Source organism: Haliotis rufescens, unplaced genomic scaffold, assembly GCF_023055435.1.
Source record: "Haliotis rufescens isolate VD_foot unplaced genomic scaffold, xgHalRufe1.0.p SCAF_16, whole genome shotgun sequence".
In the NCBI taxonomy this organism is placed as follows: domain Eukaryota; kingdom Metazoa; phylum Mollusca; class Gastropoda; order Lepetellida; family Haliotidae; genus Haliotis; species Haliotis rufescens.
Genome location: NW_025963846.1, coordinates 3,835,466 through 3,849,927, shown reverse-complemented (window position 1 = coordinate 3,849,927; position 14,462 = coordinate 3,835,466). Strand labels below are relative to the sequence as shown.

At 41.0% G+C, this 14,462-nt stretch overlaps 1 protein-coding gene across 2 annotated transcripts; it reads left to right on the top strand.

Annotated features, from left to right (window-relative positions):
- The first annotated feature begins 4,886 nt into the window (after positions 1-4,886).
- Positions 4,887-13,482, top strand: LOC124144271. Of its 2 annotated transcripts, XR_006862394.2 has the most exons (3): positions 4,887-5,106; positions 10,104-12,795; positions 12,833-13,482. XR_006862394.2 is itself a non-coding variant. In XM_046513601.2 (2 exons), exons 1-2 carry the CDS (start codon positions 5,005-5,007, stop codon positions 10,989-10,991), a joined length of 990 nt encoding a protein of 329 aa, XP_046369557.2. In that variant the 5' UTR covers positions 4,887-5,004; the 3' UTR covers positions 10,992-13,482. The 2 variants fall into 2 exon arrangements, 1 of the variants encoding a protein (XP_046369557.2); XM_046513601.2 differs by having other exon boundaries at positions 10,104-13,482.
- The last annotated feature ends 980 nt before the right edge of the window (positions 13,483-14,462 follow it).

Sequence of the window (14,462 nt, the reverse complement as noted above, 5' to 3'; positions counted from 1 at the left end):
CCTGGGGGAGAGTTGACTTATTATCTGTACACGTGGGGTAGAGTTGATTTATTGTCTGTACACCTGGGGGAGAGTTGACTTATTATCTGTACACCTGGGGAGAGTTGACTTATTATAATTATGTACACCTGGGGTAGAGTTGATTTATTGTCTGTACACCTGGGGAGAGTTGACTTATTATATGTACACCTGGGGTAGAGTTGATTTATTGTCTGTACACCTGGGGGAGTGTTGACTTATTATCTGTACACCTGGGGAGAGTTGACTTATTATCTGTACACCTGGGGAGAGTTGACTTATTATATGTACACCTGGGGTAGAGTTGATTTATTGTCTGTACACCTGGGGGAGTGTTGACTTATTATCTGTACACCTGGGGAGAGTTGACTTATTATATGTACACCTGGGGTAGAGTTGATTTATGTCTGTACACCTGGGGAGAGTTGGCTTATTATTTGTACACCTGAGTGAGTGTTGACTTATTGTCTGTACACCTGGGGGAGTGTTGACTTATTATATGTACACCTGGGGAGAGTTGACTTATTGTCTGTACACCTGGGGGAGAGTTGACTTATTATCTGTACACCTTGGGCAGAGTTGACTTACTGTCTGTGTACCTGGGGATAGTTGACTTTTTGTCTGTACACCTGGGGGAGCGTTGACCTAGTGTCTGTACACCTGGGGGAGTGTTGACGTATTGCCTGTACACCTGAGTGAGTGTTGACGTATTGTCTGTGCACCTGGATAGATTTCACTTATTGTCTGTACACCTGAGTGAGTTTTGACTTTTTGTCTATACACCTGAGTGAGTGTTGACTTATTGTCTGTACACCTGGGGGAGTGTTGACTTATTGTCTGTACACCTGAGTGACTGTTGACTTATAGTCTGTGCACCTGGGGGAGTGTTGACTTATTTTCTGTACACCTGAGTGAGTGTTGACTTATTTTCTGTACACCTGGGGGAGAGTTGACTTATTGTCTGTACACCTGAGTGAGTGTTGAGCTATAGTCTGTGCACCTGAGTGAGTGTTGACTTATTGTCTGTACACCTGAGTGATTGTTGACTTATTGTCTGTACACCTGAGTGATTGTTGACTTATTGACTTATTGTCTGTACACCTGAGGGAGTGTTGACTTATTGTATGTACACCTGGGGGAGAGTTGACATACCGTCTGTTCACCTGGGGGACCGTCGACTTATTGTCTATACACCTGAGTGATTGTTGACTTATTGACTTATTGTCTGTACACCTGAGGGAGTGTTGACTTATTGTATGTACACCTGGGGGAGAGTTGACATACTGTCTGTACACCTGGGGGACCGTCGACTTATTGTCTGTGCACAAGATGGGGGGGGGGGGGGGGGGGGGGGTTAAGCTATCGTCTGTTCACATGTTGGAGTGCTACGTCTTGACTAAACAATTGTGTGAGAAACTGAACATGTAAGAGGTAGAACAAAATACAACAGTGAAGAGGTTGATACAACCCGCTCAATTTCTTCGACTATATATTTAATATTTGTTCCTCAAACTGTGTGACCCATTCCTTTCCCCGGGGCTATCCCAATGCTCCAAAATATGCATTTTCAATAGCTGAACAGAATTTGAGGTGAAACATAGCAAAAACATAACGATGACGGTGATTTCTCCTTAATCAATTGATTACACAAATTTACTCATCAATTGTGAGGTGATTAAAATTACTAAGCACATTATAAACTAACACACGTACCTTGAATATATACAGGGACGGACGCAAGTACCACGGCTGATGCTAAACGTGCGGGACTTGGCTCAATACATGAACCAGATCTCAACCCAATCGAACACATGCGGGATGAACTCGATCGACGTGTACGTCAACGTCAGAACACGCCGAAGACATTCCCACAACTGGCCAACGCGTTACAAGCAGAGTGGCGCAGAATTCCGCAGGACACAATTTGTACACTTACCCAGTCAGTGCCGAAGAGGTGCAGAGCGGTGATTGCTGCCCGGGGCGGGCACACGAGATACGAGTTCAGCGCAACCTCCAATGAACAGTTTTCAATGCCTTTGTACAACGACAACATGTGACTATTGAGCCCCAAAATTTGTATTTGTATCTATGATATTAAATTATATCGACTTTATTAGGTATATACAAAACATTTACTAAAAATCTACCTGTGCGTTTCTTTTTTTGAAGAGTGTATATATATACGACATCTAATTCTGAAGCAGCGACTGGAACCAGTCTAGCTGATATCAGTGTCAGCCTCGTCATACACTTCATCAAGTGTCCTCAAAAGAAATGTCCCCTTGTCCTTCTCCTACTGTGGTTTGATGACACTTGTCAAAAGACACTTGTGCGTCTGGGGATAAAATTGTAGCCATCTTGTCCTAACAGTAAGTCCCTTGGTTCGTATCAAGGAGGTTTAAATATATACCCGAACTTCCGATAAACCTTGACCATCGGGATGCCACTAAGATTCAAACACTTCTTTTAAATGAAATAAATGTCTTAAGGTGTGTGAGGACAAGGGGAACTTTTGGACTGACTTATCTGCCCTTGGATTGAAACTGACCTGTAGACTGCCAAAGTCAGAATGTCCCAGTATGGATCCCATCGTATTAAGAGGTGTGAGAAAATGGTCACATGTCTGTTTTTCACCAATCAAATTACGAGAAATTACGTCCCATTACGTCCTTATTCCTTTGAGAGATCTACTTTCACAACGTAAAATCACTGAAGTAAAGAGGAAGGCGAACTATCTCAGGAGGTATTTTGGTATAATGGACACACAAAAAGTAATGAAAGATAGTTTCATACGTAGCGCTACAAGAGCGGGATGGATAATTTGAAAAGAACCTATCAGTTTTATGTGAATTTATATCGTTACAATTGAGATCGAGAATGTATTACTTGGCAGAATATATTTCCAAACTTGACTCAAATCAAAATGTATGTCCTAATTTCGGGGAGGTATTATGTGTAAAACTGCTTATAGTCACTGTACTGGTTTAATATATCTCCTGTCAAAGAGTTCCAAAATTCTACGGTACAAGGTACAATTCATATATAATTCTTGCAATGTTGCTTGCACATAATTATTTTTAGGTCAATGTTGTCATTTCATTTCAAGCCACGACTTTCTAGTATAAATTACATTATGGCTCATTAATTACCTTAGTTCCAGAAAGGACATGATAGTAAAATGTGCTCCTCATTCACCACGCTGCATTAAAACGGGTGCCAAATCTTTCAACAGCTGACACATAGAGGTTTCCACACGCTTCTATTCTGTGCTCGAAAACGCTCTTCCCATCTCTCACAAATATTGCAAGCTTTCCTGAAATGTGCGCATTAATATGTATTACGTAAGAAGGTAAGTGACGTGACTTTCGGACAGTGACAACAGTCAATATAGTTCCATCTGAAACCTGTTTCTTTTTCGGTAGCGTAACCGCATATAGGCAAAACACCGTTCGCGGCAATCCATCGGTCTGTCAGCTAGAGTAACTGTCCTTTACTCTGACCCTAGTCTATGAGTATTTTTCCGAGGCAAGAGAGTTAACTGACTATAAAAGTCCAGTGTCCACCCTTGCCGAACTAGGCTGGTATAATGGAGTTACATTTTGGCTGGACTAACGAGTCTATGCATAGTCCAATCAAAATCGCGCACCGAAATGGAAATCCGGTTCGTAAACTGTCGTGCAGATTTCAGTCAATTGCAGGAATTGCTAAGCATTTGCACCGCCAACTCGTTGTCAGCAGATATTTTCCAAATCTTCTCATGTTTTTAATCAAGGTGCTCACGTGATTTGATGCATTTCGCGATGTAAGACCTGTTTTATCACAATATAGATCTTGATTATCGAGCAGATCGCGCCAACAGTTTGTGTGAAGCAAACGCAATTGATTCGAGAGGTGGAATCTGATTGGTCCATAGGAGAGACTTAGAAGGGACATAACTTGTAATAGCCACTGGCCACGCTACGATTGAGCCCAGTAATTCCAACCTAATTCGGCAAGGGTGGAAACTGGACTTTTAAAGTCAGTTAACTCTCTTGCCTCGGGGAGATGGTCTATGAGACGTCACGTTTATTTAGAGGTTGTCATTACGTTACGAAGTGCAGTCAGATGTACACACAGCGACAAAACGAAATAAGGTAACAATTCGTACATATTTCGGCCAAATCCAACGGTGTTAGTTTTGGGGGAAGCTTCCAAGCCGCAGATAAAATGTGGGAGATATGGAAGCAAAGATATGGAAACTGATCCTGCTACTGGCTCCAGGCATTCTCCTCGCTAAATTGTTTCGCAATTTATATTTCTAAAGTTGCCAAAACTTCTAAAATGCTTTAGCTACTTCACAGTTAACACTGATATTCAGTATATCAGACTATTCTTTTGATAATAATAGCAATTATCCCAGTAGTTTATCCAGATTCCCGATGGTTAATTCTGATTCGATGGCCGAATGACAAGGGCGACGCCATGTTTGTTTGTAAACACTGAAAGTAGTCCCTACTTGAGACACTCGCATCTTTTTCTGCATATGACCTCAATGGATATCGGGTTTTTTCGTTTGTTTTGTCCTGCCGAGAAACCTACCCGTCATATGATAACTTCACATACCCACCTAGCTCCCACCCCACACACTCCACCGCCCTTTCAGTTGCAATCTTGTTGTCATATACGACGTCGAAAAGTCAACATAGTTCGTCAGCATACATATCCGCTTATCAGTCCAGTAACCATGTCTCATCTCACGGTTACAGGCAAACCTTTACTAATTTGAGCACGGTATTCATACCCATGCGAACTTCGGTAATATTTACAGTCCAGGAGTTATCTGCTTCTGATTGGTCGCTTTCACGTCACGTGGCCAGCGTTACCTCAATGGCGAGGGTTGGCCACCTCAAACTATCTTATCTGCCGTAGTAAACTTATAAAGCCCACGTGAGACGAGCGGTGTAGTGTTACAACCAGTGGGGCTGTGAGAGACCGCTGTTCTCTGCCATGTGTTCTGTTATTAGAAAAGAATTTCGTGTACGCAACGCCTGGCTCAATTTCGAGCGCCCGGATTACTTCGGACGTTCTCAGTTAGCATGCAGTACGAACGTAAGTTTGACTGGGGGCCATATCTGTATATTTATGAGAATATGTGTAGTAAATATTCAGTTTTTATGTAAAACCTTTTCATATCCAATTAACGTCTATTACATATATCATAAATTGTAATTTAAGATATCGTTCTATCAATGTCGAAGTACAGTAAAGTAGGGTTATAACGAACACGCTAATAGCGAACTGACGGATATAACGAACTGACTTTTTTGTCCCGACTATTTGCTATAGTTATGCTGTATTTATACTTATAACGACTACGGTTATAACAAACTAAAGTTACTGGTCCATTTGAGTTCGTTATAACCGTAGTTTACTGTAATAGTTTTTACTTTGAGATGTGACATATGGTGTAATGATAAGTTGGCAATGTAAGACGAATAAGAACAAAATAATGGTGTCAACTGTCAGCATAGCAGGACATGTAATGTATCATGTATTAAAATTACAATCGATAATATCGATTTCAGAAAACATTGCTTAAATTTAAGATCAATCTGTGCTTTGTTACGACACCGTTGCAAAATATTACGACATCTTCTCATGTACGCTATCGCGCTGTGATGATATGGATTGTAAATTGTTGCTGATTCATTGGGTCTGTACGTCCTGTAACTAGGTCAGTAGTATTATAGTCTATCGAGCTGCAATTCAGCTGTAAACGATGAATAGAATGCGTCTTTTAACAAGCGTACACTTTATTGGCCGAAACGTGTACAACGCTCTCCTTATCACCAAGAAGACCGTACGTGGTTGTCTGTTGAAACACTGTTTTATTTCAACTGGTTTTCGGGAAGCGTGATCGGTAATCCCACTAGATGGAGATTCAGATGGGGATATAGATACAGGGTATAAATATCCCCGCGATTACTGTTACAACACATGAACTGTGAAGCACACACTATCACGAGCGAATGGGTAACGTGATACTGACTCACCTGAACAAGTTCTCGCTAACGCTATATTATCTCACATATTCTCTTACATCTGCTTTGTATTTATGAAGAAAGTATTTTCTTGTAAATGGCCAGCCAATACATACAGAGAGCTAACACCCTCTTGGGCATTCACGCTTGGGTAACCACTCTCGCAGTTTGCCGAGGCTGGTACTGAAATAACGTGAATGATTATATACTCAACGCCCCCCCCCCCCCCCCCCCCCCCGAACACACCGTCGACGACACACACCTGTCAATATACCTATTCTACCTTCTCCAAGTACCTTTTCCCAGTACCCTCTCTCTCTCTTGCCTTTGTTCAGAATCTGCTGTCACCTTGCTATATCGCCCCTTTCTGTGCCCCCCCCCCCCCCCTCTCTCTCTCTCTCTCTGTCTCTTTCTTTCTCTCTCTCTCTCTCTTGCCTTTGTTCAGAATCTGCTGTCACCTTGCTATATCGCCCCTTTCTGTGCTCTCTCTCTCTCTCTCTCTCTCTCTTCCTTTCTCTCTCTCTCTCTCTTGCCTTTGTTCAGAATCTGCTGTCACCTTGCTGTGTCGCCCCTTTCTGTGCTCTCTCTCTCTCTCTCTCTCTCTCTCTCTCTCTCTCTCTCTCTCTCTCTCTCTCTCTCTCATGATACCGTGAACTCAGGAACAGGTGGTCTCTTTTCCCGTTTAGCATTTGAAGCTCATCCAGCAAATTCAGCTCAGGTGTGTCTATGTGGCAAGGGATGTTTGTTGTTAGGCAACATGCATCTTACATAAGACGCGCTGCCGATACAGGTGATTCAGGGCACATGAGCGCTTTTATAATACAATCAATATTAAGGAAAGATAAGACAATGGAAAAAAGATTATTCTGCGGTAATGACTTTATGATCCATTACATCTGTAAAGAAACGTCTATTTTGGCTCTTTCGGTGTTATCTGGTACATATGGATATATCCTTTTTCTTACCCATATAGTGCTAGAAATAACATAGTGCAAATATCCCTCCACACGGACCAGTGTACTGTTTACGTCATCCTAGCAGCATTGTTGATGTTATTCGAATCTTATTGTTACGTAATGACGAAATGACGTCACACTAGTAACAACGTCACAGCTGAAGATTCTTAACGTCTTTCGACAATTGTGTTTTCTGAAACGGCGATCGTGATAAAGAAATAATGGTAATTAGGAAAGTATTACACTCGCTTGTGTCATACTGATTTTATGAAACTAAAACGTATCGGAAATTTCAAGAATTCTGACACTCATTTCGAAAAATCAGTATAAAAATACGTGTTCGTATCATAATCCCTATATTGGCATATTTCATTTTAAGAAAATAGATAGACCTTTGAGGGTATCGGTGTCACTTGAATAAAACAGTTAACTCGATTAAGTCATGAGGAATTATCATAATAATATTCTGGAACAAGATGTTTTTTTGTCACATAATAACATGCGTTTTGTAAATTGCCTAAGTGAAAAGTTAAGATATTTCACACATTTAATGTAATATATCTAAGTGATGTTATATACAGAAAGTAATACAATGATGTATGCCGCTGGTCTCTTCCCTTTCGAACTGTCGAACTTGTGCAAACATTGACTTCGTGGGAAGGCAAACATATTTACATGAAACACGTTTTGTCCCTGTTCGGCGTGTTGATCTAGACTTTATGTATATAAATCCGATATTTACATTGTAGATCCGATATATCATGACCTCCGTACAGCCACGACCTCGGGGTGCCGTACAGCTGACGGATTAATACAAATATTTTTTCTCAAGTACATGCAGAGAGGGCATACGTTATACTTTCATTAAAACACGACTTTGTAGTCTCGATTTTATATCTGTGATCCATTGTTTACACTAAAGAAGCTCTGTATTCCGGAGCCTGTTGATATCGATTCCCGATATAAGAAGAAGAAGAAGAATGATGATAATAATACAAGTCAACTTATTCTACTACTAATACTAATGCTAATAATAATTCCATTTATATTGCGTCAGATTCCATTCACAAAGTGAATGCGCATAACACTACATTATTAATACCCCGGCCAATGGATCAATATGCATTCGAATTTCATTCTCAGCTTCCTCGGGAGTATACAACCCACTTTGCATATGAGGCGCTAGAAGGTTAACAGACAGTGCATTACTCTCTCTCTCTCTCTCTCTCTCTCTCTCTCTCTCTCTCTCTCTCTCTCTCTCTCTCTCTCACTCTCTCTCTCACTCTCACTCTCTCTCTCTCTCTCTCTCTCTCTCTCTCTCTCTCTCTCTCCCTACGGGTACCCATTCACTGCTTCGTGGAAAGTCACTAGGTTAAGGAGACGCTACATTTGGTATGTCTTTCAGGATGGGGGAGGACTGAAGTCTAAGAAACTTTTAGGAGTCAAGCTTGCTGAACACGGTCACCCATCCACCTCGTTAGTCTCGACCCCGCTAGTCCGGATACTCCACTGTCAAGGCGATTCTGCCAGGAACGTCTTTACATAAGAATATACATTAATCTGTGACCATGGTTCCTTTATCTTGAAATGTGTTGTCCGGACGATTGAAGTGGCAATGAGAGTTTACCGTATGCACTGTACTGTACGCTAGGTGCGTTCCTCCAGACATTCATTAAAATGGTTCTTTATACATAGTGTTCGGATAAAGGAGGTCATCCTACTTAGTAACGCGCGGAATGTGTGTTATTATGTCAGGTAGTGGTGTTTAAAGCTATATGTAAATTTACACGATATTGTACTTTGCAAATAAAGATGAATGTATGAATAAATTTGCCTAAGCCGCTTTGGCAATTTCCTAGCTTTTCGCGCGAAGCTAATAAAAATAATACAGTCGTTAACAAATATGATTTTAAAATAGAAGTAACGCCAAAGACCTCTTGCTAACTAAAACTATTTTATAAATTACTTTTGTATCATTTAAACAGGTTTTTATATATAAAAAATAACTTCTTTATTATTTCAATACGACGTGTCAGTACAGATACCACTACCTTTCTTGATTAATGACAGTTTCGTACTCACTATGAGAAGTCAACGTTACAGATATGTATAGCCAAAATAGAACGCCATTGTAAACGTTTTCAAGTGACACTTGATAACTGATACTTGGCAATAACATATTTATGATGGTAGTACTTTCCCATACTTAATGTCACAAATATAACTCAGATCGTGGTTACAATTACACCTTGGGAATCTTTATCCGTCTTATACATCTTGAAACGACCATTGGAACAACGACACTGGGATGGGTCCAAACACTTGTCATTAAACTTTAACGTATCATTTAAACGTCATTCATTAAAGAACCATTATTCTGTGGCTGGGGAGATATGTGATCCTGTTCGTATAGCGGCCATACCATAACATTCATAGCGCCTTTAAGGACATAGGTAATATAATTGTATGACTAACTTATTAGAGCTTTTGAATAATGGACCTTGTGTGAGACGTGTGTCTACCTATAACAGTCCAGTTACCTATATATGTAGAATATTATTTACTAATTGCAATATAATACTGGTTGGAACGAAGAGTTCTATTCCCCATATGGTTATTACTAGTATATGTGAATCCCCTTCTTGAAATCCCCTGCAGTGATATTGCGGGAATATTGTTTAAAGCGGCATAGAACATCACTCAGTTATTGTGTGTGTGTGTGTGTGTGTGTGTGTGTGTGTGTGTGTGTGTGTGTGTGTGTGTGTGTGTGTGTGTGTGTGTGTGTGTGTGTGTGTGTGTGTGTGTGTGTGTGTGTGTGTGTGTGTGTGTGTTGTTGTTTTACGCCGCACTCAGCAATATTCCAGCTACATGCCTGTAATTAATCGAGTCTTGACCATAAAATCTATATTATAACGAGCGGTCCAGGCCTTCGAGTTGCGAAGTCATGCATCAATTAAGTCACCGTCCCCGACCCCCTGATCCAAAGATTGCTGGGGTCCTGTATTCATATCCTGAATTTCCACGGGGTAGATGAGTTACAAGTGAAGATGGGTCGAAATGGTTAAATTATGATATTTGAAAATGGTTATATTTGATACTTCATTTTCAGCTGGGATGGACTCGCCCGGCGTACGTCATCTACCGCTTGCTGATAGCAGCCTATGCCTGCTTTGCCCTTGTTCACATCTTCATCAAATCCGAGGATAACTTCAACGACGATGTCAACTCGACGTCACACAACGTGACGCAGCCGCGACAGTACCACGCCATTGTGTTTCTGACTGTTTGGACCTACACACTTCTCACCTGTCATTTGGTACTGGCGTTCATCATATCCCTGGTCTATTTCAAACACGCAAAGACGTCATCGACGGAATGTCAACTGAAGAGCGTCACCACTTCCGGGTTTTACGACAACGCAACTTTCACCTCTGATGCCGTCAATGGTTTGGTGAGAGAAAACAACAAAAGCGTCGTCTTCGACAACGAAAATAACGTCAAAATTGTCGACGGTTCCACAACAAATTCGGACTCTTCACAAACACATGTCGATATTGACACAATTATTCTTCCTTGGTATTCCAAAATATCCTGGCTCCTTTCAAACATAGTGTCGACGTTCGCCATCATTGTGACTGCAATATTTTTCGGGGTGTTATACACATCGACGGCCGCCATCTCCCTTGAAGACATGAACGTCCACGCCCTTAACACCGTTTTCATTGTAGTCGACAACGTTGTTAGCGCTCGCCCGATGCGTCTTCTTCACGTCATATACCCCGTTGTGTACGGTCTCTGCTACGTCGTCTTCAGCGCCATCTACTGGGCATATGACCATCGCAACGTCATCTATCCAATCGTTTTAGACTGGAACAACGTTGGACTGACTCTAGGAGTTACTAGTGGTATAACTGTGTTAACCTGTGTACTTCATGTTGTTCAGTTTGCTTTATACCGTTTGAGACTTTTTGTTTATGAAAAATGTTGTTCAAACTAGCGTTGCCAAATGTATTATGTTATCGAAAATGATTCAACCCTGCACCGTGAATCAAAACGAAAATGTGCTTTCCCGTGTCAACCTTATAATGGTAATATTTATTTTGTTAAATACATGTACAGATACAGAGCATTGATTTGACAGATATGAAAATTATGTTTAACTTTTATGCATTTCATATTCATGACAATGTCAATTTCGTGAGTATACTTACTGAAAAAAATAGTAACTTTGATAAACACCTTTATGGTTTTGCAGACTAATCAATCTCTAACTGTGCACACAATAAACCAGTTGTACTTATAGATCAGGGTAGTGGTAGCCTTGAAGTGTACTGTAAATATTTAACAAGAAATGAAAAAAAGACGGATATTTCACCATGACTCCATGGAAATCAAATTCTCTAGAAAAATTCCATAATGCATATTCAAAATATCCTCAAGTCCCGTGCCTAAAAAACACAATATGACAGACGATGACATGATTGTAGTTACTTTCACCTTTGAATATATGTGGTGAAAACTGAATCTCGTGTTCTCTCATTCAGGCGTCCTTCATTGTTGCTGGCAACCTGGGCGTGTGTTCATGGTCTTTAAATGTCTGTAATAATTACATCCATCGATTTTCCGTTCCAGATCAGGTTGTGTGTGTGTGTATCCTGTCTCCATGATATTTGTTAAAGTGTAAAGTGGTAAATTGTTCTCCAAGGTTGTGGCTGTCCCGGTGATTAATGGCTTGGAAGTGTGTCATGTCTTCACTCCAGGTCACGCAGATAAGCCTTCTTCAATGTTTGGAGTAGAAATAGCTCGATACCATATTTCTTTTTCAGCTGTTCGATAAGCTCACTGTCCTACTTTTCGAATTACAGTTTTAACATGTACGAATAACACCGCACAGAGTTGCGTCTGTTGGGCACGCCAGAAACCTATGATCGTTGGTTCGAATACCGGTTCGGCCAGATTATGTTTTTAAGTTTGTCAGCACCATACCCGTGCTCATAGGTTTCATAAAAGCAGTAAAGGTCTTAGACCTACATCACTTTTGGCTTTCCTTCCACATCAAGCTGACGTACTGCTATATAACTGGAATACTGTTCAAAGCGGCGCTAAACCCAACTCACTCACTCGCCAGAAAGCTCGATACAATTTATTCACTCGTGGACATATAATCCGTAATTGTTGATAGCTCGGTTGTTATGTTCTAAATAGATCCGGGTTTTACCATGTGGGTATTTCAGTGTTCTAGGAAGTCACATTAGTTCGTTGTATAGAGTTGCGTCACTCAGCCTTGCAAGGATACGCTGACAATCAGTTCCAGCAATCGATGACTGTGATGGTCTGTCATCACTATACCCGTGCTCGTGGGCTTAATCTAGATGGTGTATGTTTAGGACATGTGACGCCATTGCCTTTGCCGAACATTAAGTTGACACGCGGTGATGTAACTTTTATATACTGTTCAAAACGGTGTTAAACTAAACTCACTCACTCACTTTGATGGAGTGAGTAAGTAAGTTTGGTTTAACGCCGCTCTTGGTTTAACGTGGAGTGTCAGGGATACCTTAAAGGATGCAAGTCTTACCATTTTTGTGAAACGCACGAGCACGGGTATGGTGATGATAAACCTGGACACATAATACAGGGAACATCTGGAATTGGCACATAGGGTGATGGGTTCTGGTACGCCTAAGGGACGCAACTCTGCAAAGCGTTTGGAGTCAGCTTAAACGAATGGGGCACCCGTCTAACCACTATGGTGGATGCTTCCTGGCCGTGTAAAACATTTGCTACATCTTAGTTAGTTAGTTAGTTAGTTAGTTAGTTAGTTAGTTAGTTAGTTAGTGTGTGTGTGTGTGTGTGTGTGTGTGTGTGTGTGTGTGTGTGTGTGTGTGTGTGTGTGTGTGTGTGTGTGTGTGTGTTTTGATACGTGTGTATTCCAGTAAAGTAGGACACAGCGGCCGTCACTGTATTAGAGTAGGTTTATATTTATATGATGGTTGTATATTATATGTATATACACGTTTGATAAGATGGTTGCACTTACGTTATATCATGTTTTTTATCATTTCTATCATATCTTAAGAAAAGTATTCTATTGATCACCTTTTTAAGATCTCGGGGGCAAATAGTTCTCAAATTTATATTTTATTCACAAATGAAGTCATAGAAAGTATTTGTTTGTGTAAGTGCGGAACGTGAATAAGAGTTCCAGGGCCCCGTTCCACAAAGTCATCTTAGCGCTCAGGTGATCGTAACTCCCATACTCTAACACTGGCTTACGATAGTCGTAGTGCTTAGATCACTTTGTCGAACGATGCCCTGCCCATATAAGTATTAGATTCGTATGTACCTTCTTTGTGTTACTGGGAGCACGGGTGGCCCAGTCGTCTAAGACGCCGCGATTCGCTGTGTAGAGTTGCGTCCCTTGGGCACGCCAGAAACCTATGATTGTGGGTTCGAATCACGGTTCGCCCTGATTATGTTTCTAGGTTTGTCAGCACCATACCCGTGCTCGTGGGTTTCATCGAAGTGGTAAACGTCTTAGACCTGCATCACTTCGGGCTTTCCTCCCACATTAAGCTGACACGCCGCGATATAACTGGAATACTGTTAAAAGCGGCGTTAAACCGAACTCACTCACTCACTCACTCTTTGTGTAACTCGGTGACATCAATGCCTGAATGTACCTTGAATGCCACAGTCACCGTGCACATGATTGGATGTATGTTCATCAGCTGGCCTATGATCACACATAATTTCATTTATCATGATGTAACACTTTTCTTATTTTAGGAGTGCTTGACAATATTTAAGATAATCATTATTACCAGTTAAATTCAAATACATTATTTCAACTGTGTGTTATGAGCAAATATATGTGACCTGTTATTTATGGATTATCCGTTTATCAGGAGTTTCAAGAGGATGAGTGTATATCATTATGAGCATAAACCCTGTGAGCGCTATCCCGGTGTTGATTTATGTTGTTATTGTTTCATTACACAGTGCTAACTGGTAAATACCACTCGTACTGGGCTAACGAGAAGTTGTGTTTTGTATGAATAAATATTTTCTTGTTGAAAATAGTTTTGTTATTATTAAGTTGCGTGCATCTTCCCGAGGCAAGCGTGTCCACTAGTTTATATCAAAGCCTAGCTAGTGGAAACAAGACTGATTGAAAGACGAGAGGACGCTCTTGCCTCGGGAAGATGAGGTACGTGATGATGTGTGAGTGAGTGAGTGAGTGAGTGATCAACGTTTACTACTTGCGACACTATTGGCCCACCCACACCCACTAGGCCACTCCCACCACACCCACCTCCATTAAGCTGATACGTCGTGAAAAAACTGATGATATACTGTTCACATCAGTTTAAACTACACTCACTCACTCACTCACTCACCCACTCACTCACTCATCGCTCTTAAAATGCTCGTGCGAATACACTGCTAAACGTATTCATAACAAATG

Coding starts and splice junctions, on each gene's coding strand:
- LOC124144271 (XM_046513601.2), top strand. CDS start 5,005: ATGTGTTCTGTTATTAGAAAAGAATTTCGTGTACGCAACGCCTGGCTC. Junction 5,107..10,103: donor AGTTAGCATGCAGTACGAAC/GTAAGTTTGACT, acceptor CTTCATTTTCAG/CTGGGATGGACTCGCCCGGC.